The sequence below is a fragment of the Rhinolophus hipposideros genome (genome assembly GCF_964194185.1).
Source record: "Rhinolophus hipposideros genome assembly, chromosome: 13".
Taxonomy (NCBI): Eukaryota; Metazoa; Chordata; class Mammalia; order Chiroptera; family Rhinolophidae; genus Rhinolophus; species Rhinolophus hipposideros.
Window position 1 is genome coordinate 61,707,668 of NC_138059.1, and position 26,750 is coordinate 61,734,417.

At 40.1% G+C, this 26,750-nt stretch overlaps 1 protein-coding gene across 6 annotated transcripts in view; it reads left to right on the forward strand.

Annotated features, from left to right (window-relative positions):
- Positions 1-26,750, forward strand: part of TRIM55 (tripartite motif containing 55) — a 42,027-nt gene that overhangs the window by 12,483 nt on the left and 2,794 nt on the right. The window contains exons 5-10 of one of the 6 annotated variants that reach the window (XM_081071124.1): positions 6,166-6,399; positions 6,740-6,762; positions 6,866-6,990; positions 8,083-8,363; positions 9,678-9,930; positions 11,295-11,382. In XM_081071124.1, coding sequence (XP_080927250.1) covers positions 6,166-6,399; positions 6,740-6,762; positions 6,866-6,990; positions 8,083-8,363; positions 9,678-9,930; positions 11,295-11,382 — 1,004 coding nt within the window. Of the gene's footprint in view, positions 1-6,165; positions 6,400-6,739; positions 6,763-6,865; positions 6,991-8,082; positions 8,364-9,677; positions 9,966-11,294; positions 11,383-23,831; positions 25,014-26,750 lie in introns of those variants that run through there. The other 5 variants (XM_081071119.1, XM_081071121.1, XM_081071120.1 and 2 more) reach the window with 5 other exon arrangements.

Genomic DNA, 26,750 nt, shown 5'->3' on the forward strand with positions numbered 1-26,750 from the left:
TTTTTCTAACATTAAATGGGTGACAACACAATATAGTACAAAAACGCATGCGTGTGGGAGACCCTGAGGCTCAAGGCCACTGAACAGAGTTGTTCCACTGAGCACTGCTGGTGGAAAGCGACCAAATCTAGCCTATGTGCCTGGAGGGATAGTATTTTTCTGAGTTCTCTGTCCCTTTTCTAGTGCAGCCTGGCAGAGACCTGGGTTCTCATCCCAGCCTACACTCGTGAGACTTCTTCCAAGGGCTTATAATGGGTCTTCATTGAGTGAAAGGTTGGGCTTGATTTTCTCGGGAGAATCTTCCTACCTTAATGTAGTTCTTTTTTTAGTATTACTATCTACTATCTACTTTCCCCTCCTTTTTTTGGGGGGGGGGGTGGGTTGCTGCGAAGTGGCTTAATGAAGGGAATTTTGAAGTACTCAAATGAAGCTCAGTGGGCACTTCCAGACCCAGAGCTGCTGCTCCAAACAAGTGTGTCTGAAATGGAGGAATGTGGTAGAGATGAATGAGCCGGGTAGAGCCAGTTGCTCGTTGACAAGTGGTGGGGCTAAGAGCTTATCTTCAGCTCTATTTTGGTCACAAAGCCATGTTCCTTACATGGTAAGAGCAGTGCTCACAATTGTCTCAGGTTTTTCCTGTCGTAGCCACGGCACATTGCCAAGCTGGACGGACATTGTAGGGCTAGGATGGAATTTATGTCTTAGTGCTGTAGATTACCACTCTGAAATTACCTAGGAGTTGAAAGAGGCATTTTATATATAAAAAGGTACTTCATAGCTTGAAGACTGTGAACTATCTCCACATTTACCTGAATCCATAGAGTCGTGGACTCAGAAGGGACCTTGCAATCATCCAGTCCCATCCCTTAATGTACAGATAAAAAAAAAAAAAAAACTGTCCTGAGTCTAAATGGCTTCCCTAAGGTTACATAGCTATTTCTTGTCATTTTCTTTTGCACACTGAATAAAGCAGAGGCTTGAGGTATCCAGTTAAATCCCTATTTCTTTGGAACACAACAAAATAGAAACTTTTAAGGGAGGGCTGACTATTCCTAGATAAAAGTCATATTTAATTCATTTGTTCATTCAATTATTTAAGCCATATTTCTCATGTGAGCATTATGTGCCATATTCTGCACATATCATGAGGAGAAATAGTGATGTACTAAACAGAAAAGGTTCCTGCTTATCAGGAAGGTTTTATTCTAGTAAAGGAGATAGATGATAAAACAAAGGAACAACGAGATCATTTCAGACAATAATAAGTGCCTTGGGAAAAAATGAGTGACTGAAAATCTAGCCATTAAAAATGGTGGTATGACAGTACCATGTGCTTGGTAGGCTATCTACTTTTTTAGTATAATATCATCTATTGTTGATTTTTTCCCCCTGCATGAATAGCTTCTTTTTGCAGTGGTATATTTTGTTTTATCTTATTACCACTAAAATATAAAGGTGGCTAAAAATTAGTCAGTGAATTTTAACGTATCTATGAAGGCTACAGCTAACCAGTGGTTTTTAGATAAACATTAAAGGTCACTTACTCACTTCTAAGGAAACAAAATGACTACTTGATTTTTTTTTTCTTTTTATCCAGACAACATGGCATTGGTTAGAAACAAATACTCCCCCTGTCCTTATTTAACCATTTCATTGTGGGCAGAACAGTCTTTCCTGTTTTAGTATACTGCATCCATAGTGGGCTGTCCCTTGAGATGGGATGCGTTTTATTTTCATTAATGTAATGCAGACAACTAAGAAGCCAATAAATATAACTGTCCTGGTAGACCTGGGAGGAAGGTCATGTTGCAGGTCATGTTTTGCGTGAGAATATATTGGAAGCCAGCACCGAGAGCATTTATGATGGAAGTTACTTTCACTGTTAAACATGCTCACACACGCGCTCACACGCACACACACAGGACATAGAACCATAGGCATTGAAAGAAAGAACACAGAGAATATTTGTAAAAATAAAATTGGCAGTTCAAAAAATATCTATCTTGATTCAATTACTATCCCGAGGAGTGGGGGGAGGGGAAGTATACAGGCTGGAATTGGGCTTAAAGATACATGCCCTTTTACTTAAATAAATGACAAGGTATGTTAAAAGTGAGGAGAAATCTTTGAGGTGAGGAAGTTTTTGTGAAAAAGAAATAAGCATGGTTGCTATCATGCTTTGGCAGATAACAATCATCTCTTGAAGTGTGCTGTCTACAGACATTTGGATGATGTCAAAGTCCATATTTTTTCTATTTCATTTTTTAGGTTACTAGGAAGTCAGTGTTGAAAACATTTCAGGTTCATACTTACAAAGGCACAGTAGGTACTGAAATTCAGAGTAATCACTACCGTAGCCAAGTGGCCTCTGAGAGCATTTTGTTGTTTCATAGCACATACCTATTCCCTAATCACCTTGGAGGGCAAGTTGATAAACTGAAGTGTTTTTTTGTTGACCAACTTTCACAGCATGCTGAAGGCCTTGTACCCAAGAAAGATTGAAGTCTCTCATGTGTTGCTCCTACCTCTGAGAGTATGAAAATAATAAAAGAATTTCAATTTCATGGAGAATTTCAATTTCTTATTTGAATCTGAATTCGATTAACCTGAACATCTTAAAGTTAATTTCTAAAGTTTGTAAGTACCAATTTCATAATTCCAAGGAAGAATATATTTTCCTGTTTCAGAAACAAATCTATCTTTTAATCATATTTTGTGTAGAATTGTAAAAGTATATTAAGCAAGAGAAAAAAAGAAGTGAGTGGACTTTTTTTAGATATTAGAAAATATAATAATTTTCCTACTATTCTCCTGAACACTGGAAAATTAAGGAGGTTTTTAGATCTTATAATGCCTGGTACATAGTAAGCATTTAGTTAATTTTGTTGAAGGAATGAATTAATGAATATAATTTTGAAACAATTTGAAGTTTCTTATCTTTAAGGTCTTCCTTGCAACATAGATTTGTTAAAAGACATATATTCAGTTGATAAGCAGTTCACATACATTTTTTTTCAAGTTACTTTAAAGTATGTCACTGCTGGGTATGGAGGGAGTAGCAATGACCCAGGAATTCAAAGGCCAGGCACCAGCAGTAAATGGCAGAATGGCTTGAGAAAGGAACTTAACTCTGCTGGATTTTAATATCTATATGAGTGACATGATTAGTTTGGTGCAAGTTACTTCTGAGATCCATGCAGCTTCAAAATTCCACAACTGAATAATTCAAATTAAGGAAAATTGTATCTAAACTTAATAAACATTCAAATTATGACTACTATATGTGCCAAGTAATATACAAAGTGCTTTACACAATATGCAGTCATATAATAATAATAATTAAGCATATACTATGCATGAGGCAGCATTTCCTAAACAGTAAAGTATAAGCAAATGATAGCTGCTATTAAAATGATAGTGATTTTACTAAAATTCAATGTATAGTGTAAATCATTAAAAAAACAGAATAGAAATAAAATAATACTTGGAACTGAAAATAATATAATTACATAGTTGTTCCATTTAAGCCACTAACTAAAATTTATATGGCCAAAATAAGTGACCTAACCTTTATCTGACTTGAGCAAATATATTAGCCATGACACATGACTTTACATTAGTCTCACTGAAAAGAATTCAGCTTTTATAAACTTGAATGTTGTCACACATACTAAATCATATAGGAGAAAACTTATGAAACAAAGACACGCTGCCAATATTGCATCTTAATATAATATCCATTATTATACATGATTCATGTACACAATTCATTTGAGAAAAATAAGCTAGAAACCATCATCATATGTTCACGATAAACAGTAGAGCATCTGAACATCAAAGTTGTATTTCAGGAATGAAGTGAGCACATGGTTGCCTCTAAGCTTAGAATAGAAAGTAATGCAGTGAAAGAAAGTTTAGGAAGCTACTCATAGGCTTCATAGGCTTAATAATAGTCTAAATCTCAAGCTAAAGCTGGAAATGGATGGAAATTTGGCAAGCTCAGAAATTTCCAAGTCTGGACATGCTGTGTGAGCCCTTATCCTACTACTGCCATAACTGTGCAGGCTCCATACATTTCATCCCCTCTACACACCACATCTGTTTCTGCTCATCCTTTACGGCCAAACTTGGGCACCACTTTCTCTAAGAAGCTTTTCCTGAGCTAACATCGCCACCTCTCAGCTGTTCCCCTCAAATGTCCCCACCCCATAAAGGGTTGGACTAAGGACCCACTTCTATGCCTCTATAAAACCTGCTATAAATCGCTAATATATTTCCATTTTTCAGCCTCCGTGGTAGTATTACATTATTGGCCCATAATCTTTCTCATTCAGTAAATGGTGAGCACCTTGAGAACAGAAAATAGATTTAAGTCATTGTTAGGTTCCCAGAGTCTCACACAATGCATGACACAAACGTCATGCTAAAGAACTGTTGTTAAATGAATGAAGAGATGGGTGGATGACAGCAACACTGGCACTTATTATTAAAATGGTTTGCACCATTGGATCGCCTTCATGTCAGAAACTTGATGAGAAGTCACTATGTTCCAAGGGAGGCAGTGAAGTGAGGAATATATTGCTTGCACATTTGTGGCATTATCTTCACAATTAACAATTTGTTTTAGGTCATCATTCCCCCTCTCCCCCTTAGTCTGAGAATAGTAGAGAAGCTGGGAGAAAATGAAACATAATTTTTAAAAATCTGTGCAATAGATATTTATTGAAGAGCTGCTGTCCAAAGTGGTACGTGTCCTAGGCAGATCCAGATTCTAACCTAAAGGAGATATAGTTTCGATATTTAAGAAACTCATGTAAAGGGAGATATAAAGTAATACATGGTATCAAAGAGACCAATGTTTATTAAAATGAAAGGAGAGGCAACAAGGGTCATACGAAGGTCAGAGATGTCAGAGGTAAATTGGCTGGACCCACAGAGTGCCCACTGGGCAGGAGGGTGAGGTGGGATCGGCGTGGCTCAAAACCTGCTCTCAGCGATAAAGGTCCTCGCCCCAGAGTTGGTCAGGTCTAAGGAGACAGGCATACACACACGCCAAGCTTACTGGAGCTTGCAAAACCAAAAGGCCAATGACCAGGCGAACAGGAAAGATAATTATGATTTAAATATGGACTCAGATTAAAGGGAGCTGGATAGCACTGAAGATGTTTTAGTCACACAGTCCAAATGGATAAGCCTGACTTTCCATACAGACTTTCCCTCCAGGAATCAAAGACCAGATTTAGTATTTTCCTCTCTTAGACTGTATTGAATAAATAGAGCACCTGGTGGATACAGGTAAAAGCCATGCATGGCAACTATTATGGAATTTCAGAAGATTAAAAGATGACATTCAGCCAGAGATCAAGGAAAGCTCAATGGAAGAAGTGATATTTCAACATGTCCTTAAGGTTGCTTAGTGAATTGGGGGAGAACATTCAACACAGAGGGAGAACATGAGCAAAGAAAGTGAGCGGTTGGTTCATTTTTGCTGGACACAGGGTATGTGATGGAGAAGCATAGACTATTATGAAGGAAAGCTGGAACCAGGTCATGGAGGGGTTTGAAAGCTAGTTACAAAGTTTAAATGTTATTCTTTGGGCAATGGGAGTCATAAGAGAGAAAAAGCACTGCACCCCAGGAGAATGTGCTCCAGGAAAATGAATTTGGCAGCAGCGTGTGAGTGGCGTGAAGGGGGAGCTGCAGAGCCCACTGGATGCTTCAGAATCTACATGGGGACTGAAACTAAAACCCCAGCAGTATAGGCGGGACAGAGACTGAAGCTACAAATCAGGAAGTACCACAGTTTTTTCCTTAAACACACACATACTCATTCCAAAGCAAAATAGAAACCTATATGCTAAATAACCAACATAAATTTAAAACAAAACCTGTCCTAATTTATATGACATTCTCCATTCATAAAGAACAGACGACTGAATAAGCAGTGCTCCATTTAGCCAATTTGATTGATTTCCGATTGTCTAAGTATCAAACTTGAAAAAAGTGGGATTTTCAAACCACACATATGTATGCCTAAGGCACAGCCTAAGGGTGGGGGGAGAATCCTACATAAGTAAATTTTCTTGTCCCCCAAAAGGTCCAAGTGATTTCTCCAAATAGATATTCTTTCAAACACTTGTTAACATTAGCTAACCCAACTAACAGGAATGCTGCAAAAAACAGAAACAGGAACTTTGTGAGAAGTTTGATTACCTGTATGGTATCCTGGAGGAGAGGAAGAATGAGATGAGCCAAGTCATCACCCGAACCCAAGGGGAGAAGCTGGAACACGTCCGTGCTCTGATCAAAAAGTATTCTGATCATTTGGAGAATGTATCCAAGTTGGTTGAGTCAGGAATTCAGTTCATGGATGAGCCAGAAATGGCCGTGTTTCTGCAGGTAAGTCTCCTTTTGGCACCAGATGAAGCTAACCAAGAAGTACTTGTCATCACCTTTTCATTGTTTTATGTACATCTTATTCTGATCTATTTTATCAACTAAAATATAAGTCCATGGTGTGCTTATAGCTCCATCTGTTTAAACAATTTCATGAGCATATATTTAAGGGACCATAGCAGTGCTTAACTATAAGAGGCTTCTGGTATAAAGGAGCAGTTAATTTTGGCTTTTAGAAACTAAGCTGTGAGATTTTCAGAGTCAGCAAAGGAAAGAACTAAGTCTCAACAGCATCTTTGATGAAAATCATTTAAACTGGCCTGTCTTTTGTTTGCTTTCACAGAATGCCAAAACCCTGTTGCAAAAGTAAGTCATTTTCATTTTATGGAAAAATGCGTACTTTTCATGTTTACCCAAAGCTATCAAACTGTAAACAATGACACAAAGTGGCAACTTGTCTTTGTTGCAGAATTTCTGAAGCATCGAAGGCATTTCAGATGGAAAAAATAGAACACGGTTATGAGAACATGAACCAGTTCACAGTCAACCTCAATAGAGAAGAAAAAATAATACGTGAAATTGATTTTTACAGAGGTTTGTTATTCTTGTGACCATTTGGCCAAAACTGCAGGTGTGTGAAAGCTGCAGAGGAGTTCCGTGGGAGGAAAGGGAGATTCAGAATCACTTCCACAATGGATGGCGACAATTTTACAAGGCTAATAATCTAATGTGAAGCTCTATTTCATTATAGTCATACAGTTTATTGACAGTGTTTATTTAGCTTTGCATATCGCAGTGCCTATTATAATGTCATTATTGGGCATTTGACTCTGGGTAATCAAATAATAATTGATGGTGATGATGATATCACAATTTCAACCCTATCTCAATTTCAATGATATAAAATGTCATCAGGTACAAGGTTAAGGACGAACAAAAATAACACCTAGAAGTCATTTGGATGGACATTGCAGCACATCCACTTAAACTTTACAGGGCAAGAATAGTAACAAGCCACAGAATAAGTCACAACCTGGAAATCAAACTGGGTCTGTGTGACCAGATGTACTCCATGAGTTATAAACGCATTCCTATCATTTGGCCCATAAATTCCACTCCTGGAAATTTATTCTGCTGAACTCACTGAAAAGAGGAAAATAACCTTGGAGCTGGCCAAAACTTTGATGGTCTTGATCTATCCTAGCCAATATTGCCTGAGGGAATATTAAGATCAATGGATTAGGAAAAGAGTCATGATATTAATTGTGGCAAAAGTCAGCATTCGCAGAGCAAAGGAGGTAAGAAATGAAAACAAGACCAGAGTTTTGTGTTTTCTGAGATAGGAAGAGAGTTGCATTTAATTTGACAGAGATAAAAAAGTGACAATCCTAGCTCTTCGGGAGCCTGCAGATGTAACAGGCTCTGGGGGGTCAGGCGGATGGTGCACAGTGGTGGCGAGCTCTGCATATCATACTGTGGAGCGGAGCAAGGAGGATAGTGATTTGCATTTGTCTGTTCACATTTAACTAGAAGCGCAAAGCCCCGCATGGTGTGTTTGGGCCAGTGTCAAATGCCTTGGAGAGGATTTCCCTAACCCTGACCTTAACCTGGGCTGTAAATACTGACTATTGTTTTCATGGCTGTGGAGGTTGTTGTAATGACTTCAAAAATATATTACCTTACCAGAAGATGAAGAAGAAGAAGAAGGAGAGGCAGAAGGAGAAGGAGAAGGAGAAGAAGGAGGAGGAGGAGGAGGAAGAGAAGGAGAAGGAGAAGAAGTAAAAGTGGAAGAGATAGAAAATGTTCACACAGAGTCACCAGGAGAAGACGAAAGTCTGCAGAAAGCCTTGGAGCCCTCTCAGCTGGCCTCGGAATTCCAGGCTGCCCCAGCGACACTTCCAACACTTCCGGTTTTCTCTCCAGAGCCATCTCCAGCCCTGCCTCCTCTGGATGTCCCAGTGACACAGGTAACGTTCATGAGTTCTTACCTACAGGGCACGTAGATGTGCCTTCTTGCTGAATAGCCTAAACCATTTATTCTGCTTTAAGAAAAAAGATAAGTACATGCCATATATTTGTATGTGGAAGACAAAAGATTTCAGGACAGTCACACTGGTAGGGAGAAAAGTCCTCTAGGTGACTCAACAGATTCGTTGTTGTAGTTACAACTGGTTGGCAAGACTTAGGTTTAACACAATTTTTCCACCAATAACACCCTCAAATTTGAGGCAATCTTTCTCTGGAAATTGTGTGTGTGTGAAATATTCATAGAGAGATGATTATCATGAAGATTGGGTCCGCTCTGAATACAGACATAGGGCATAGGTTGAGAAATAAAAATGATACTATACTTTCAGAACTATGCGTTTTCTGCAGATAATAAAGTAAGTAAATAGAAAAGCCATGCTAGTTTATGTCCCTCTTGCTTACCCTGAAATACAGCTATATCTTTCGTTCAGTGGGCAAACAAATGAAGCCTAGCTTTCTAGGTATCTGTCATTTGATGGGATTATGTGTTGACAGAATGATTTTTCAATTTTCTATGGAAATTAGCTCATCCCAGGGGCTATACCTGATTGGCTGACCTTATGTTTCTAAAATGTCACTGTCCAGTTTTCAAGCCTTTGTACTGACTGCGTGACACCTTCAGCAGACAGGTCCCAACCTGTTGAATTTGTGGGCAATGCAGTCTTCATCACAAAGGAGCCCTGATTTTGCACCTGTGTTCAAAGTGCATTGAAATTACCTGTCGTAACAAAACCTCAGAGGGAGAACTCAGAGATGGAAGTATATTCTGTGTTCTGTCGCCACAGGAAACCAAGCTAAAATAATTTTTATAGTTTATAGAATCTTGAAAATCTGGGTATACCAATCGCACTGAAATTGAAAGAGGTTTGGTAACTAAATGAGAGTGAGATCAATTTTGGGTTTTAGAAAAGAGGTTTTGGGGACTCACACACTGTCAAAAAATTGATGTTGGTCAATAGTTTGACCTTCCTCTCCTATCTGATATTTTATAAGCGACTTTCATTTTAGGATTCTGCTGTGTGCCTGGCCAGGCGGCCATCTAGGGAACGACAAGCCCAAGAGGGCATGTGCAGACGCTGCAACAAGGGGTGCTGTTAGCACGCCTTCCCTTAGCACTACAAACATGCATTAAATCAGGCACGACACACAGAGCTCACAGTTGTCAAACCCAAAGGGAACTAAAATCTACTGCTTTTTTTTTCCCCTCTTTTTTTTTTCTTTTTTTACTTTTGAATTTTTCTGTCCTGATCAAGGGGGAGGTTGTGCCCACTGGCTCTCAGCAGACCACAGAGTCTGAAACGCCAGTCCCGGCAGCAACGGACACTGCGGATCCCTTGTTTTACCCTAGTTGGTATAAAGGCCAAACCCGGAAAGCTACCACCAACCCACCTTCCACCCCAGGGAGCGAAGGTCTGGGGCACGTAGGGCCTCCAGGTTCTGAGGATTCGAATGTGCAGAAGGCAGAAGTGGCAGAAGCCGCAGCCAGTGAGAGGGCAGCAGTGAGTGGTAAGGAAACTAGTTCACCTGCAGCTACTTCTCAGGTTAGTGTTGACGCTCTCGTGTCTGAATGCTTCCCTGTGCTGCCCAGGGTCCCGCAAGAATCGCAGCAAGAAAGAAAGGCTTCCAAAGGGGCAGAGAGGAACTGTGGCCGTGGGACAAACACAGGAACAGTTCAGCCCCGTGTGGCTAGTGGTTTAAGCCTTGTATTGATTTGTTTTTTTAAACCTTTTATAAAACAAAAAATGAAAAAACAATTCAACTTCACCCTGATGGCGAGTGGTGACCTCACATCTGGCTTCCCAGGGGAAGGGGCTCGAGAGAGACTGGCCCTTGGCATGCACTTGAAAGTGGCTTTGTCTGCAGTGACTGGCTCGTGTCCCTGTTCCTCTTTGCAAGGCCACTTGCCTTTGCTCAGCCTCCTCCGTATCCTCCTTGGGCTGCCAAAGACTAATCACCTGCTTCTGTGTCGTTCCCAGCAAACCCCAAGGAGCATGTTTGAACTGAATTCTCAGTCTGCCCTGGAAAATAACCTGTGATTCACGGATTCTGGGAGTGTGCTGGCTACAGCTAGACAAAGATAGTCTGGGCTTGATGAAACCAGTGCTGCCTAAGCATGTGCTCGTGGGAGCAGCAAAGTACAGGTGTTCCTCCATTGGATTTCTTAAAAAGGGGCATTTCTTTACTTCTTTTTTTTTTTTCCTTTTCATAATGAAGGTTTGAAGTTCATGTCTTCTTCCTAACACTGGTTTAGATGTTTGCATGGCTCAAAGATTCCATAGAAGAAATCTTCTATAATTTCTTCACAAGGATGGTCATGGTTCCTCCAGACCTGTGAGCATTCTTAAATGATGTGTGGGTCTGAATGCTGCCCAGACAAGGGGCTGTCAAAGAAATACTCTCTAGTTCCGTGTTCCTGGGTCATCAGTTGATTATGAATAACAAACAACATTATTTCAAAAATCAGAAAATTAACTTCTCATCTTGACTGTATCTGCTCAAGTGAACCTCAATTCCATGAGGTAATAAGAGGAAATGATTTTTGGAAAATTAAAAGTAACATGCTTTTGTGACATTTATTATTTTCTCAGGTGAAAATGACAAAAATAAATGTTTGGTTTGAGGAAATCTTTTGAGGTGGATTTTAGGTTTAAAAAAATGGAGTAGGCTTTGATTATTTCTAGAAGTTTGTGGGAACTCTCACATTTTTAGTGGCAGTTGAGTGAAGAGGAGTTGTTTTTTGAAAAGACTAGTGCCATATCCAGTGAGGAGCATGAAATAGGGCTCGAAGCAAAATGAAAAGTCCATCTAAATGATACTGGAACAATTATTTGTGATAATATCAGTGAAGCTTTCTTCTTGTTTTCTCACAGGAGTTAGCAATCTGCCTAGCACTTTTGGCTTTTCTTATACTTCACTACATCTGGAGTCAGATTCAGTGCTTGATTTTTACTTTATTGGGTAGGAAATATTTTCTTTTCCCTTGACTAACATCTCATGTAGTTTCTTTCATCAGGTTCCTCTTCTGTAGGCCCAGAGATGAATTTCTTCCCACCTTGAGGCTCCGCCACCTAAAAAGAACCAAGTTCCTAGACAATACGGTGGCCTCAAGCTCCCACAATGCAATCACCTCCAGGCACCTTCCTGAGAATTGCTCCATTATCTAATCCTGCATGGAGGGGAACCCTGACTCGGAACAGTGACTCAGTGGGCAATTATTCAGTAATCCAGTAAGAAGGGATCCTCCAGAATGGCCATTAGGGGTGGCCAGTTTCGGGATGTTGCAAGAATCGCTGCTCTTAAAATTAAGGGAAGAGCAGCAAAAGACTCGTTTAGGAATATGTAGGGTTTCCAGAGATAAAGTAGCACCATTTCATCTGCTTATACCAGAGGGGCCCGGGAGGTGGCCAGATGACTCTTGTCTGGGATATATGGGCAATTCTTGTACTGGTGAGCAGGTGGACGGGTGACTTCTCAGTTCCCTTTGAACCGTCAGGCTCTATAGTATCTTTCCCACCCTGGGAGGAAGGTGCCCTGAGATAACTTCACGGGGATTGCAGCCAGGTGAGATCTGAATGAATAAAGAGTCAGAGAGCAACGTTTATTTACCAGCCATAAAGAATTAGTACCAAAGAAAAGTCACAAAACTCACAAACATGCTCGTTTTGAGATGCCTTTCTTTCTCAGAGTCAAGCCTTTTCTTGATTACTATTTTGAGGTTGGCTTAGGGACCGACATCTTGCTTCCTCAATAGTCTTTTGAATGTTATCAGTTTAATTAATAATATTTAAAGATTCAAACCCTATGTACTTTTAGTAAATGACCCTGCTGGCCCTGAGACACAGCTCCCTGTGCCTGTAGCTCAGAAGCAATTCAGGGTGACTGGCTCTGAAAGGCCTCAGCTATTTCTGGCTCCCTGACTTTTCCCTGGGTTGACATTCACTCTTCTGGAAGCTCCCATCATAGAGTTCCTTTCTGCCTCATTAGCTGTCTGAACACAAAGGCAGTGGGATTTTCGTTGGTTCCTGTCATATCTGTAACAGTGTGTGAATGGAACCTGTCCCCAATGTCTCATAGTCAGCCAGAAACCTGTGCCCCTAGAATGTTCTGAGGGTCCTCACAGTCTGCTAAGGTACAGAACGCCTCCTCCTGTCATTATTTATGTTGAAGAGCAACAAGGGGGAAGTATTGGCCGTGGACTCAGTGGGGCAAATGGGGAGAGAGAAAACTCCATGTTTTATTGGAATATCCTAATTGTGGATCTGAATAATTGTCTGAAGAGTTCAGCTTACATTCTGAGAATTCAGGTGTTGGGTTTTGTTGCCGTACATCCTTGTAATGCTTCTCTGAGGCTGCAGGGGGAGAGTCATGCTTCTTTTCTGTCCACTGAGCCCATGTCATGTACGCTGACATTCACATGCTTGTCTGGTGAGATGAGGGTGAGGCAGGTGGGGACGGGGTGGGCTTGAGTGAATGGACATTCAGTATTGCAAAGAACCTCACTTGTGTAGTTCTTAGTGTTTGAGAAAGAGCCTTTCATATAGAGAAGGAAACCTGTTTATGATGGAGTACCATTCTTTGATCTGTGAAAGGGAATATGGATAGATCGTTTGAGATCTCACATTAATTTCAGATTCCTGGCTTCTGTGAATTTTTTGTAAGGCTGATTCACCTTCACCAACTCACTACATAACGTTTGTCCAATGCAAGGTTAGCTGGTTGGAATTTCACACTTCATCATCAGTCTTTCCCTGAAGACTTAGGTTGTGACACAAAAGTTCTGCTTGATTCACTGGTGGTCCCTCTTAATGTATGGTTCCATGTCGGGGAATAAGGTGCCTTAGAAACACCCCAGGCTCACTTGCTCATCTGTGAACTCATGCCAGCTCCCATCAGTGGAACTGCAAACCTTTCAAGAAGGCCAATGCCCTGTTTCTAGGTGCTTTCCTTGTGCCCATTCACACAGTGAAACCTGCCCTTGCTTTGGCTGCCTGTGATTTCTGATGCCATGCAATCTCTATCATATACTTTCTCTCGTCACCTAATCACATAGGCAGATTATGTGTTAGAAGATGGTCATGGCAAAAACCAGACATCAACTCACTCCACCAGTGGTGAACAGGGACTCAGAGAAGCATGGCTGGCCTCCCCATCCTCATTCTCCAAGAAAAAGCAATTTTTCCACAAGGTTTGAATTCAGCCCTGTATCAAATTTGGATCTTATAGAAGGCCCTGATTCCCATTTGTCCTTATGCAGGATGCACTTTGATCCTGATCACACTGATTCCTCCCAGAAAACCTCATTAAAGAGGTCACAGGTCACACTGTGCAAAGCCTCTATGCACGGACTGGTCTTTAGCTACAAAATCACCCTGTCAGTTTCCACCTTTCTAGGCCATGCCCACTGTATGCTCAGTTACTGCAAAAAGAATTTGTTGGAAATGACGATGGACCTATGTCGTGTGTTAATTTTTTAATTTATTTTGAAAAAAATTACACCAGGTCCTACCTAGTCAACCACAGATGACAGGGCAATAATACGGTGGGGAGAAGGACTCTGTGAGACAGGTCGTCTACCCTTGGAAAGCAGTCTCTGTGAGTCTCACCTCCTGGGGATGTCTCCTTGTGGCCATTTCCTGGTCCAATCTGCTTCCATCCCTGCCATTCCTCTCCCTAGTGACTTACATGCAAGTTACATCAGGGTGTTAACACAGGGACTGCCTCCCCACCCCCATGAACAATTGGACATTTTATTGGGAGTATGAATGGCAATTAGATTTTTGCAGAAGTAGGAGCAGCAATGAAAGCCCCTGTCTATTCTCCTTCCTCCCTTCCCAGTGAGGTTTCGTGGCCTTGTGTGGAAGACTCTGTCTAACCATTTACGTGGAAGCTGTTCAGGGAACAGGGATTTCCAGAGAAATATCTCTCTATTTGGTGGATTAGCTTAGCAGCTGCTCTAGCTGATACTCGAGCTGGACCATAGCAGCTGCCTCAATGTCAGACGAGCCCCCTATTCCCACCCCCCTCCACACACTCCACAAAGAGCCAATTGCTTTGGAGATAGGAACTTTGATATTAAAATCTCTGCAATTTCTGCCTCTATAAAGAACCACAGTTTATGTATTTCACCAGAGTATGAACCTGTAGTTGTATAAGACCCTAAAAGCTTTACCACATCATACCTATTTATTGTTTCTAGAATAGAATATGCACTTTTCACATTTCTTCTTTCTTCAAGCTTGAAAACAGACGGTCAAGTTGGGCAGAAATTCTGCTAAGGCTTGGGGCACTGGAAAGATCAATGAAATTATGAGAAAGGACTTAGGGTCCAGTCCTGCAGCTTCTGCACCTGACTCTGGGTTTTTAATTTCTTTGAGCCTCAGTTTTCTCACCAAGAAAATGGAACAACTACTTAATGAAAAGATTCATCTATTTACACAGCATTAGAGAGTGAAAAATCTAGTATGAATAATTTTATATATTGTTTCAGTATGTTTTCATTGGGAGGGTTATGGAATAAGGACTGATGCACATCATTCTGAGTGACAATAATAACAATAGATTCTCCGTGAAATGGAGAGCCTATTGCAGTTCTCAAGATACATTTCTTGCCTTGAAGCTATTACAGAAGTCCCCATTTCCCAAACTGTTTTCCAAATCTCCTCCTACGCACCCATTTAACTGAATGTTTACATAGCTGTTATTACCCCTTTAGATGCCATAAACTCCATAAGATCCATGATGGCTCAACTCTTGAGGTCCACCTAAAGGTACTTATAGAGCTCACTGTCCAGTAGAGCAAAGACAGAATGCGCACATTACAGGCAGTCACAGAACAGTAGAGGAATGAAGAGAGGAAAGATATGTGATTTTTAAAATGCATCTATTTTAAGTGTACACACAGTTCAACAACTTATTACAAATATGCAATACTTGTAGTAGCAGTGTACAGCCACTACCACAATTAAGATAAAGATATTTTTGTCACTACACAAATTTCCCTCATGGGTCTTTGCAGTTATTCCCCTCCCAGCATCCCAGTTGATGTTTTGCTAGTCATTATAGCTTTGCCAGTTCTAGAAGGTCATATACATGAAAAGATCCATTCTGTAGACTTTTGTGACTGGCTTCTTTCACTTAGCATGTTACTTTTGAGATTCATTCATTTTGTTGCATGTGTCAGTAGCCCATTTCATTTTATTCCTGAGTGGTAAGTATTCCATTGTGTGGATATACCACAACATATCTGTTTATCACTTGATGGATGGTTATGTTGTCAGCAGTTTTGGCAACTATAAATAAAGCTACTATGAACATTCACATATCGGTCTGTGTGAATGTATGTTTTCATTTCTCTTGAGTTAATACCTAGGAGTGGAATTGTGGGATTGTGTAGTAAGTTCCTGGTTAATTTCATAAGAAACTGTCAAACTTTTCCATAGTGGCTATTCAGTTTTGTGTTTCCACCGCAATGTAAAAGACTTCTAATTATTCCACATCCTAGCCAGAACATGGTACTGAGTCAATCGTTTATATTTTTGCCATTCTAACGGATGTGTATGGTATCTTCTTGTAGTTTTGATTTGCATTTTCCAGATGACTAATGATGTTTAGCATCTTTTTCATGTACTTCTTAGTCATTTTTATATTTACTTTGATGAAGTATCTGTTCCCATATTTTGCCGACTTTTTATTGGGTTATTTATCTTCTCAGAGAGTTGTAAACGTTCTTTATGTATTTTTGGATAAAACTCCCTTATCAAACATGTTTTGCAAATATTTTCTCCCAGTCTGTGGCTTGCCTTTTCATTTTTTCAACAGTAGGTTTTGAAGAGCAAACATTTTTGCTTTAATGAAGTCCAGTTTGTCATGTTTTTCCTTTATGATTATACTTGTGTCCTATTTAAAAATCTTTGCTTAATTCAAAATTACAAAGATTTTCTCCTATATTTTCTTCTAGAATTTTTATAGTTTTAGCTCTTAAAGTAGATCTACCGTGTTTCCCCGAAAACAAGACCTAGCCAGACCATCAGCTTTAATGCGTCTTTTGGAGCAAAAATTAATATAAGACCTGGTTTTATATTATTATATTATATTAAACCCAGTCTTATACTAAAATAAGGCCAGGTCTTATATTAATTTTTGCTCCAAAAGACACATTAGAGCTGATGGTCTGGCTAGGTCTTATTTTCAGGGAAACATGGTAAGATCATTTTAAATTAATTCTTGTGTATACATGAGGTAAAAATAAAGGTTTTGGTTTTAGTTTATTTGTTTTCCATATAGATATTTGTTCCAACACTATTTTTTTAAAGAGTATCCTTTCCCTCAGAGAATTACCTTGATGACTTTGTAGAAACGCAAAAGACCGTTTATGTGGGCCTACTTCTGGACTCTCTATTTTGTACCATTGATCGGTATGTTTGTCCCTCTACCAATACCACACTGTCCTGATTATTATAACTTTGGGGAAATCTCCAAAACAGGTCATATAAGTCCTCTACTTGATTGGTTTTCTCTATTTTTGTGTGTGACTATTTTCTATTTTATTCATTTTTGTTTTCTTTTCATTTTTATGCTCTCTTTGGGTTTCATTTTCTCTCCTCTTTCTAGTTTCTTAGGGTTAAAGGTTGGATTATTGATTTGAAATCTTTCTTCTTTCATAATAAAAGCAATTAATGCTATAAATTTTCTTCTACTCACTCACTGCTTAGCTATATCCCACAAGATTTGATATGTTGTATTTTCATTTAATCCAAAATATTTTCTAGCTTAACTTGTGGTTTCTTCCTTGACCCATGGATTATTTAGATGAGTAGCATTTAATTTGTAGATATTGGGAAATTTTCTAGATAGCTTTCTGTTTGATTTTCTGGTTTGATCCTGTTGTGGAGAGAGACTATTCTTTACTATATGAGTCCAGTCTTTTAAAATTTGTTAAGATTTGTTTTATGGTCCAAAATATGATCTAACTCGGTGAATGTTCCATGTATAAGTGAAAACATTGTATTTTCTGTTGCTGCTGGGTGAAGTGTTCTACAAATATCAATTAGTTCAATTGATTTGTAGTGTTGTTCTACTGTATCCTTACTGATTTTCTGTTTACTTGTTTTACCAATTGCAGATAGAGGAATTTTGAGATCTCTGACTATAATTGTAGATTTGTGTATTTTTCCTTGGAGTCCTGTCAGTTTTGCCTCATGTATTTTGAAACTCTGTTTAGATGCATTCACATTCATCATTGTCATAGTTCTTGAAGAATTGTTAAAAATGGTTTTAAAAAAGACAGGCGAGGAGCTAGCAAAGATTATTTTCTCTTCTTGAAGCCCAGGGTTTATTTGCTAGGCTCTCAGAAACTCAAATTTGTGTTCAAATTTCTCATCATCCCAAGATTCAGTCCCCTTGAAAATATTCATATTTTCCTAAATTGGGATGAATAATGGGCTGATATTCCAAGGAGAATCAGCCTTGGGGAGCCCTGGGTCTCCACAAGATGTCACATGCAAAAAGATAAAATCATTTTCATGCAAATGACCTTTGAGATCAAATCATTCATTCTGATTTCAAGAGGAAATATCAACTCCAGTTGCCACCAGAGACTGACAGGTGAGAGATGCCTGAGGTTAGAGGTCTAGAAAGCTTCTTTTCTGAGCGAGATTAATCTCACAAGGTATTATAGAACATCTTTTTAAAAAAGCAGGAGACTAAGAACATGATTTCCCATGAGTGTGACAACAGGTCCTGTGTTCTTTGAAATAATCTATTTAATTTTCCAAAACAAACTGAAATGGATGAAAATTTAACTATGTTCTCTAAATTTAATTGAGGATTCAAGGTGTCAAATTATTTTCAAATAGAAAACCACACTGAGAACGATTGCTATATATTACAAATTAAGAGAGTCAGGCTTACAGATCACTGGCATACCAGGTGCCCTGACTGTGCTGGAATTTCAGCTGGGTAAAATCAGAGAGAATACTGAACAATGGTCAGGATTGGCCTGCAGTTACTGCACAACACTGTCCAGGACTTAATACCGTGTTTCCCTGAAAATAAGACCTAGGTGGACAATCAGCTCTAATGCGTCTTTTGGAGTAAAAATTAATAAAGACCCGGTATTATGTTATATTATACTATACTATACTATACTATACTATACTATACTATATCATATTAGACCCGGTCTTTTTTTATAATAAAATAAGACCGAGTCATATTAATTTTTGCTCCAAAAGATGCATTACAGCTGATTGTCCAGCTAGGTCTTATTTTCAGGGAAACATGGTAATCCTGGAAATTATAACAATTTATAGTAATGAAATGCAGGCATTTTTACACTAAAAAAAAATTACAGGAGAGAGTAAGGTTTTTCTTAAACAAGTAAGTTTTAATGAGGCCATTACATTAACATTATAAATGTTTTATTATTTGCATCCTACAACTGTAATTTTCTTTTTCTGTTTTTGTTTTTTTTTCTTCCCTTGCTGGGAAAGTGATATCCTAATAACTGTCAATTTGAGGGCTCTCCTAAAAGGACAAAAAAATCTATACTTGAACTGCAGACTATATTTCTCAGGATCAAATAGCATTCTTAGTAAATGTCCCTTTAATAGGAAACTAAAATGGATGTATCCATTTTAAAGAAGGAAATATAATGTAAATCGTGTGTGAGCAATGTAATGAATTCATTTCCCCTGGCAACCTGTGCCTACAGCTCTACAATTCCATGAAAACAGTAACACAGCCCTGGAGAGAGCTCTCTGGGGAAGTTGTTATGACATAGCAAGTTGAGTGTTGCTTCTTGTGTTTTAAAATTGTTTCTTATTCTGATTTAACCTAAGACCTTTGTCAGTTGTACATGCTGTGGATTTTTTCTGTCTTTTTAAATATTTCTCCTTGATTTCCATGATGTGCCTTTTCCCCACCACAGCCCACAAAATGGTGAATTAATCCACCGTCACGTTAATGCATCTAAAAACCCAATGCCACATGGCAATGGCTGTAAGAAACGTGTGCACATTGCTTCATCATTCACAAAGTCTTTCATAGAGATTCTTTCACAAACCTCCCAACAACCCTGGACAGAAGGAATGGATAAACTTCCTCCTTTTATAGTGGGGGATCTCAGACGTTCAATGACTTACTTAGATCACAGAGCTGCTGGGAGCTTGGTCGCCAGTGATGCCTTGGCCTCCCCAATGGGACGTGCACATGCAGTACAATGGAGGCCAAGCTCACATCTGGGGAAAATGAGCACATCCCCACTTTACTTGGGCTGATGTGAATGAAGCACAAACAGTGGGACCAAGTGTTCTCCTTGCTTTGATGCACCACTGATAACCCACTGGCATAGTCTCACAGGGCAGGTCGTTTTTCGGCCTCCACTGCTCGCAAGGGTATGGCGGTCCATTGCAAATGAGATCACGCCATGCTGCTGACCACCCTGCCTCTCTATCTGACTTCCAGGGTCAGAGTTGGCTGGTCTCCAGAGTCTCATATGCTCAACAGCACTGGCTGCCCCTTTTCTCTTTGGATTTGTGGCCAACTATTAACAAATCTCAGCACTTTGTCCTTAGTGTGACTTGGAGCAAGTTCTTCAGCCTTTTTGCTTCTGTATTTTCTCATCCGTAAACTGGGCATAATAGTGCTTTCTACCTCCCATGGCTCTTGAGAACCTGTTTGGCCTATTTGCCTACCACAGGCACAGAAGCCCTTGTCTGTGAGCATGAGTGATCTAATTAGCAGTTCTCCGTAATTCAGGTCTTGCAGAAAGGGTGAGAACACACACATACAGTCTGTTGGGGACGCACGTGGTCAGGTCCACATCTGAGACGAGAGCTGGCTTGAAGTTTTTGCCAGGTTGTGATATCAGCAGTTTACCTTCTCCTTCCTGCTCCCCACCTGAACCCCTCAATTCCTAGACCCCATGTTTGAAACAAACCAAACAGAATACACCCTACATCTTCCTCTAGGTCAAGAAAAAGTGAGTGAGTCAGTGAATTTCTTTTTGTTTCATAGGCCTGAGGAAGTTACTTTTGTTTCTGATCTTCCCTTAGCAAGAAGGAACTCCCTTCACCCAAATCAACTCCCTTCACGCATCCCTTAAATCACTCAGTGTGTACAGCTCTAAATCCTCCCAAGGGGACAAAAAGGCTTTTTAGTGACTGTTTTCCTGCCAGAGCTCTTATGGGGGGGTACCTGTTTTCTTCTTCCTCTAACATTCATGGAGAGCATGCTGTATGTTCACAGCTCTGTGCTTCGGTCCTAAGATGTCTTGGTTGCTCCACCACCAAGGAGAAATGTCTGCATTCTTATGAAACAAATGACCACAATGGCAGACATGCCTGACAGAGTTTCCAGGGCTTAGATCTTTGGCGGTGAGTCTTGGGCCTGTCTCAGTTACTTCGCAGGCTGATGACTGGCCCAGGCCCTTGGCTGTACTCTTTTCCAGTCTGGAATCTGTAAAGCTTAAGCTATCCAAGGGCGTAAGTTTCAGGAATGCTAACTAAGGGAGCAAGCCAGTGCTTGGGTTTAATCTTTCCAAATAAACATCCTAAACATGACCTCAGCATTCCTACCCACGCCTGTTTCCAGCATCTGGATTTGATTCCCTGACCCAGCCTAGCAGGTGCAGGGTAGACACAGGGCGGCTGCCCACTTGAGTCTAGCCTTACCCCTCCTATCCACATTCCTTTAAGGCAAATGGACTTCATTATAGAAGGGCAAAGGTTCTTCTGAATTGGCCTAGAAAGACTGGCATTTAACATGCGTTGGTAACCAGATCCTGCTGTCAGGTTGAATTTGTGATTGGCATTCACAGCAACAGAGAGGAGAGGGGGGCCCACGTGTGGGAGCCTCATTGCCTCCAACATCCCCTTCATGCTGGCATAGGGACTAACATATTCGCAGCAGTCACCTCTCAGGATACAGCATGGCCATTTCTGGGTAAAATGCTATCTGGCAGGAGTGTACATTAAGTTACTGTCTGCCATTATCTTACTTGCAATTCAGTTTATCAGATCAATTAGTATCACGCGGATAATCCTGAAGGCATGGAACACAGGACAGGTAAATGCTACAGGATCAGGATCATGGGGGTGCAGAGGATGATCATTTGGGCAAAGGCTGAGGCGGGCACCTCCTGGAGCCCTAGGAAGCTTAGACGTAGCCTGATTGGTTGCTGATCAAAATGGTCTGGCCGAGCTCACTCTTTTACTTCCGGTCAGCTAAAAAAATAACTCCCCTCCTACTGTGACTACGCAGACTTGTGCCAAAATGAGTATCAGGAAAGCATCTGTTCAGCTTTGTTCAGTCAGTGAGTCATGTGGTACAAGATGTATTTAGGTCAAGGGGGCTGCTGGGATTGTGCCCCAAGCCAAAACAAGAGCACGTTCACCCAGTTACATCCCCTATGCTAGGTGCCCAAGGACACATCTGGCCTCAATTGAACACTGAAGGCTGCATCACTGTCGAGTCCCGCGCAACAAGGGCAGTGAGGGTGCGAGAAGGGGTGGTTTGGGTTAAGTTTTTAAGAAAGAAACAAACAGACTTAATGAGGTTAAATCTCTCAGAAGGCCAGGGGTCTCTCAGTCTCAGAGGACTGGAGCCCAGAATAAGGCTGACTGAAGGTTTTTATTGATAGGTATATAACTACAAGAAAGTAACATTGTTTCTCACAAGGTCTGTGAGACTCATACATCATAGTAGAAAAATGTCTATTCCAATCTCCCTTTGTCTGTATACAGCCGAAGTACAAGGTCCCATGATGTCTTACCTAAGGTATGTACCTTCTCAGGGTTAAGTCTCTCATATTGTAACAGCTCCGTTGAGATAAGTGGAGAGAACTGACCTTTGTTGTCCTCATGACTTCTCTCACAAACAGGTGCGAGGGAAAAGCCAGAGCCGGCAACAGACTTTCCCAGGCAGGGGAAAGGGGAGGCAAGGCCTCTTCCCATATTTGTCTAAGGCAGCTCATTGGGGGTCCCCACTCGGTTCCGCCTGGCTTAGGTTGTATCTCCCGTGAGATATCTTACCCGTTTTTGGCTGCAAACCATCTTTTGGGGACCAGACAGAGACACATAAGGTGTAAACACAAGGATGGAACAGAGTCTCAGAAAGGCACAGTCTCATAGACTCTTGTTTCCTTAAGGAAAGACACGGAGGGACAGTTGGCTAGGCTGTTGTGCGACTACACATCACAACTTGATTTTCAAGAATGTTGCCACAAGAAGCATGTTGGCTTTTTAAAAAAAATTTATCACAGTTAGCATAAAAATCAAGCCAAAGATTCCACTGAGCATTTTACGCTCTTTTTTTTGACCCCTTCCTACTAAAACCTAGCCTTCTGTTAAGAGCAACAAGCTTGTGTGCTCTTAGAGACTAAGAAGGTAACATTAACAAAAAAGCAGGCCAGGTAAAAGAAAAGGTTGATAGAAGCATAAATACAAGATATAGTTTGCTTTCCTCTTTTACTCTGAGCACATAGCAACTGTATAAGGGCCATGATAAATGGCCATGGAAAGCAGCATGGCAGCAGGGGAGGCAAAGGGAGTGGTGAGCACTGTGGGAGCAGGACAGAGCGCATGCGCAGCCTGAAGGGGCAGCACTGCCAGGCTCTCATGCAGGGACTGGTTCCTACATTTCCCCTTTGTCAAGAGAACCTGCAAATCCAGGTTTTTATGTGAAGTCTCCTAAATTAAAAAGAAATTTTAATTGTGATGAAACACACACATACACACACACATGTAACATAAAAATTATAATCTTAGTAATTTCTGAGTTACAGTTCAGTATTCACATTGTTGTGCAACCAATCTCCAGGACATTTTCATTCTGCAAAACTGACCCTCTGACCCATTAAACAATTCCCACTGCTCCCTGCCCCCAGCCACTGGCAACCATCTTTCCACTTTCTGTTTCTATGAACTTAACTATGTTAGATACCTTATATCTGTTGAATCATACAGTATTTGACTTTCCTGACAGGCTTATTTCACTGAGCATATTGTCCTCAAGACTCATCCAAGTTGTAGCATGTGTCACAATTTCCTTCCTTTTTAAGGTTGAATAATATTCCATCATCTGTAAAAATGCCACATTGTTTATCTATTCATCCACTGATGGACACTTGGGTTGCTTCTACCTCTTAGCCGCTGTGAATAGGGCTGCTGTTTATCTGTGTAAGTCCCTATTTTCAATTATTTGGGGGTATATACCCAAAAATGGAATTGCTGGATTATGTGGTAATTTTATGTTCAGTTTTTTGAAGAACCGCCATACTATTTTCTATAGCAGCTACACGATTTTACATTCCCACCAACAGTGCACAAGAGTTTCTATTTCTCTACATCCTTGCTCCTGAATGTTTCATGTTTGCAACTAATTCAAGTTTTTTTCAAAATGCCATGCAGCCACACGGTCCAGCCGAGCCAACACTGTCCATAACTTGCAACTGTCCTGCGCAAAGAGACAGATGTCCGCAAGACTGCGTGCTAAGGAGCATGCAGAAAGCATGCATGTCCCATCAACAAGAAGTGATTCTAGGTGCCATAACCTGTCCAGGGGATGCCTGCACATCACACAGCTCTGGATGGAAGCACCTCTCAACACCTTGCTCTTCTGTGCAGTGAAATGATACCCTAGTGCCATAATCTGACTTCAATTTCTTCCTCTCAAAGGACATTTGATAGTAACAGGAAAGAAATCAAAAGAAAACAAAAAAATTTTGTCTTTCTGGTGACTCTGGTTCATTAATTAACTTGACCAGAATTTCTGATCAAGTTCAGCTGACCTCTTCAGCTCTTTCCTCGAAGCAAAGGCATATCACTCCCTTCTGCTCGTCTTCTGTGGGTCTTGACCAAATTGGGTGTCAGAGTTGAGACAGAGGGAAAATGCTGCCTCCCTAATCCATTTTCTGGTTTTTATGATGAAAACTCATATTTCTCAAATTATCTGAAGCCCCATAGTGACAGATTACAGTGTTAAATGATGGTTGTAAGTTTGTTCATTTAGTTTGTCATCTGAGAAAAATGTGTAAAATTTAAAAATAACATGGAACTAACAATTCTTTCTTCACATTTTTACACTCCTCAAACTAACCTGGAATGCAGAACAAACTCAAAAGCAGGTAAAGGAGATCAGTACTCATCATTCTCTGTCCTTTGTTCATCATTATTCCCCCAAAATAGCACTTCCTGTGAAGGAAGAGAGCCAGCCGTGGAAAAACTATTTAAAGAATACATATATACAGTTCCATTTGGGGGAAGGCTATAGAAGAAATATCTGCTTATGATTTAACGGACTGTGCTTATAAAAAGGAGGTTTCTAAATCTTTTAACTCATTCTTCCTTTATGAGAGAGCCATATATAAAGTTGGGCCACTTGGAGATTCACTGGAGAAGGTCATGAATAACCACGATTATAACATGATAAAGGAATTAAATCAAATATTTGATTCTGGAAAGATGAACATTGCAAATATAATTGTTTTTCCTTACTGGGGTGGGGTACGTACGGGTCATTGCTACTGTATATAGTTCCCCATAAACCGTCCTCAGGTGGTTCTACATGACAGAGGAGCCTTGACACAAATGTAAAAAAGAAGGAAGGAAGGAAGGAAGGAAGGAAGGAAGGAAGGAAGGAAGGAAGGAAGGAAGGAAGGGAGGGAAGGAGGGAGAGAGAAATTAACATTTATAAAGCATTTAATATAAGTGAGGCAGGTGCACAGTTCTTTAGGTATATATATATATATATATAGGTATATATATATATATGTATATATATATATATATATATATATATATATATATATATTCTTTTTATTCAGTCCTCACTTCAACCTTGTTAGATAGGATCTCATCTCTATTTTACAAAAGAGAAAACTAAGGCTCAGAGATGTTCAGTGACTTGTTTGTGTCATACAGTTAATAAGTAGTTCGTCTGGGATTCAAAACCAGGATAAGCCTCTTTGCATAAAATTTCTTTGCTGAGATAGTTGGTAGGTCCTCACGTTTACATAAACAAGACCAAGGAGATGGTGTAATCACCTAAAGACACTCAGGATAACCTCTGCTCTTGTCCCTACGCCCCCCACCTCCTCGGCCACTGGGCTTTCTTCTCTGAAAGACAGTTTATCTGAAAGATAAGGTCCAATTTGTTCGGAGGAAAATCTAATAACGACTGCGAAAGTGGGGTATGAAAGCAGCAAACCTTAACTGTCTAATACCAAGTTTTGAAGGCTGTAGGCTATTAACAGCTAAAACATTTTAATAGAAAGATAGATTTTAATCTCAAGTACAAATAGCACAAAAATATATAGAAATTCCTAAAGCAGTTCCAAATGGTTTGTTAGTAAACCAGTAGTTTCACAAAGACTATATCCCTCTGCAGAAAATACCTTACCCAACTAGTTTCACTCTTTAGACATTTTAGAACAGCTGTCATGCAAGTTTATTCTAGATTACAAATTGCCTTTAAGGAAAAGAGGCTACAGAATGGACCCTGATGGTCTGTTCTTATAGGCAGAATTCACTATTCACTAATATAGAATGGTTAGAAAAAAGTCTTACGTATCCATGATAGGCCCAGATCACTTGGGTTTTTTTGTTGTTGTTGTTGTTGTTGTTGTTGTTGTTGTTTTGGGATTTATAAGAGTAAGGTGACAATGGTGGGGAGGAGAAGAATTTGAGGTCCATAAATAGGCACAGGATTCTGTCAAGATGATGTTTATTCTACCTCAACTTCAAGGACATTGTGGTAGCTATCACATTATCAATAGAATCCAATAGCAGCCTCTCTGTAAAAGCCTAGTTGCACTTAATGTATCAACTATTCCATCACAGAAAACTATTATACATGCTTCCATTTTAGGCTGTGGTAGCTAATAGGATTTCATGGCATATTTTAACTTTCTTTCAGGGAGCAACGTGGCCGTGGGAGGGATAATCCCAAAGCCATAAGGGCTTGGGATCATTTTACTGAACTTGAAACATTACCCCAAAACATATATTTAGGGTAAAATCTGATAAAGTGCAGGACAGTCATTTTTCACTCAAAAGTATTTTTGAGCAGCAACAAAACTACATACTCATCAAAGTTCTGCTTTGCCTGTGCCACGTATTGTCCATTCATATAGCAGCCTCATAAAGCCACCCGGGGCTTCTGAGTCGAATGCATGTGCTTTCATTGCTTTGAAATCACTGGCATTCTATCCGGTGGGATAACTTTACAAGCGAAGTCATCCTGTCATCCAGAAGTCATCCATATGTTATCCTGTCTTCGGTAGTTCTCCTAGGAAGATCTGTGTTTGTCACGGTCCCTTTCAGTGTAAA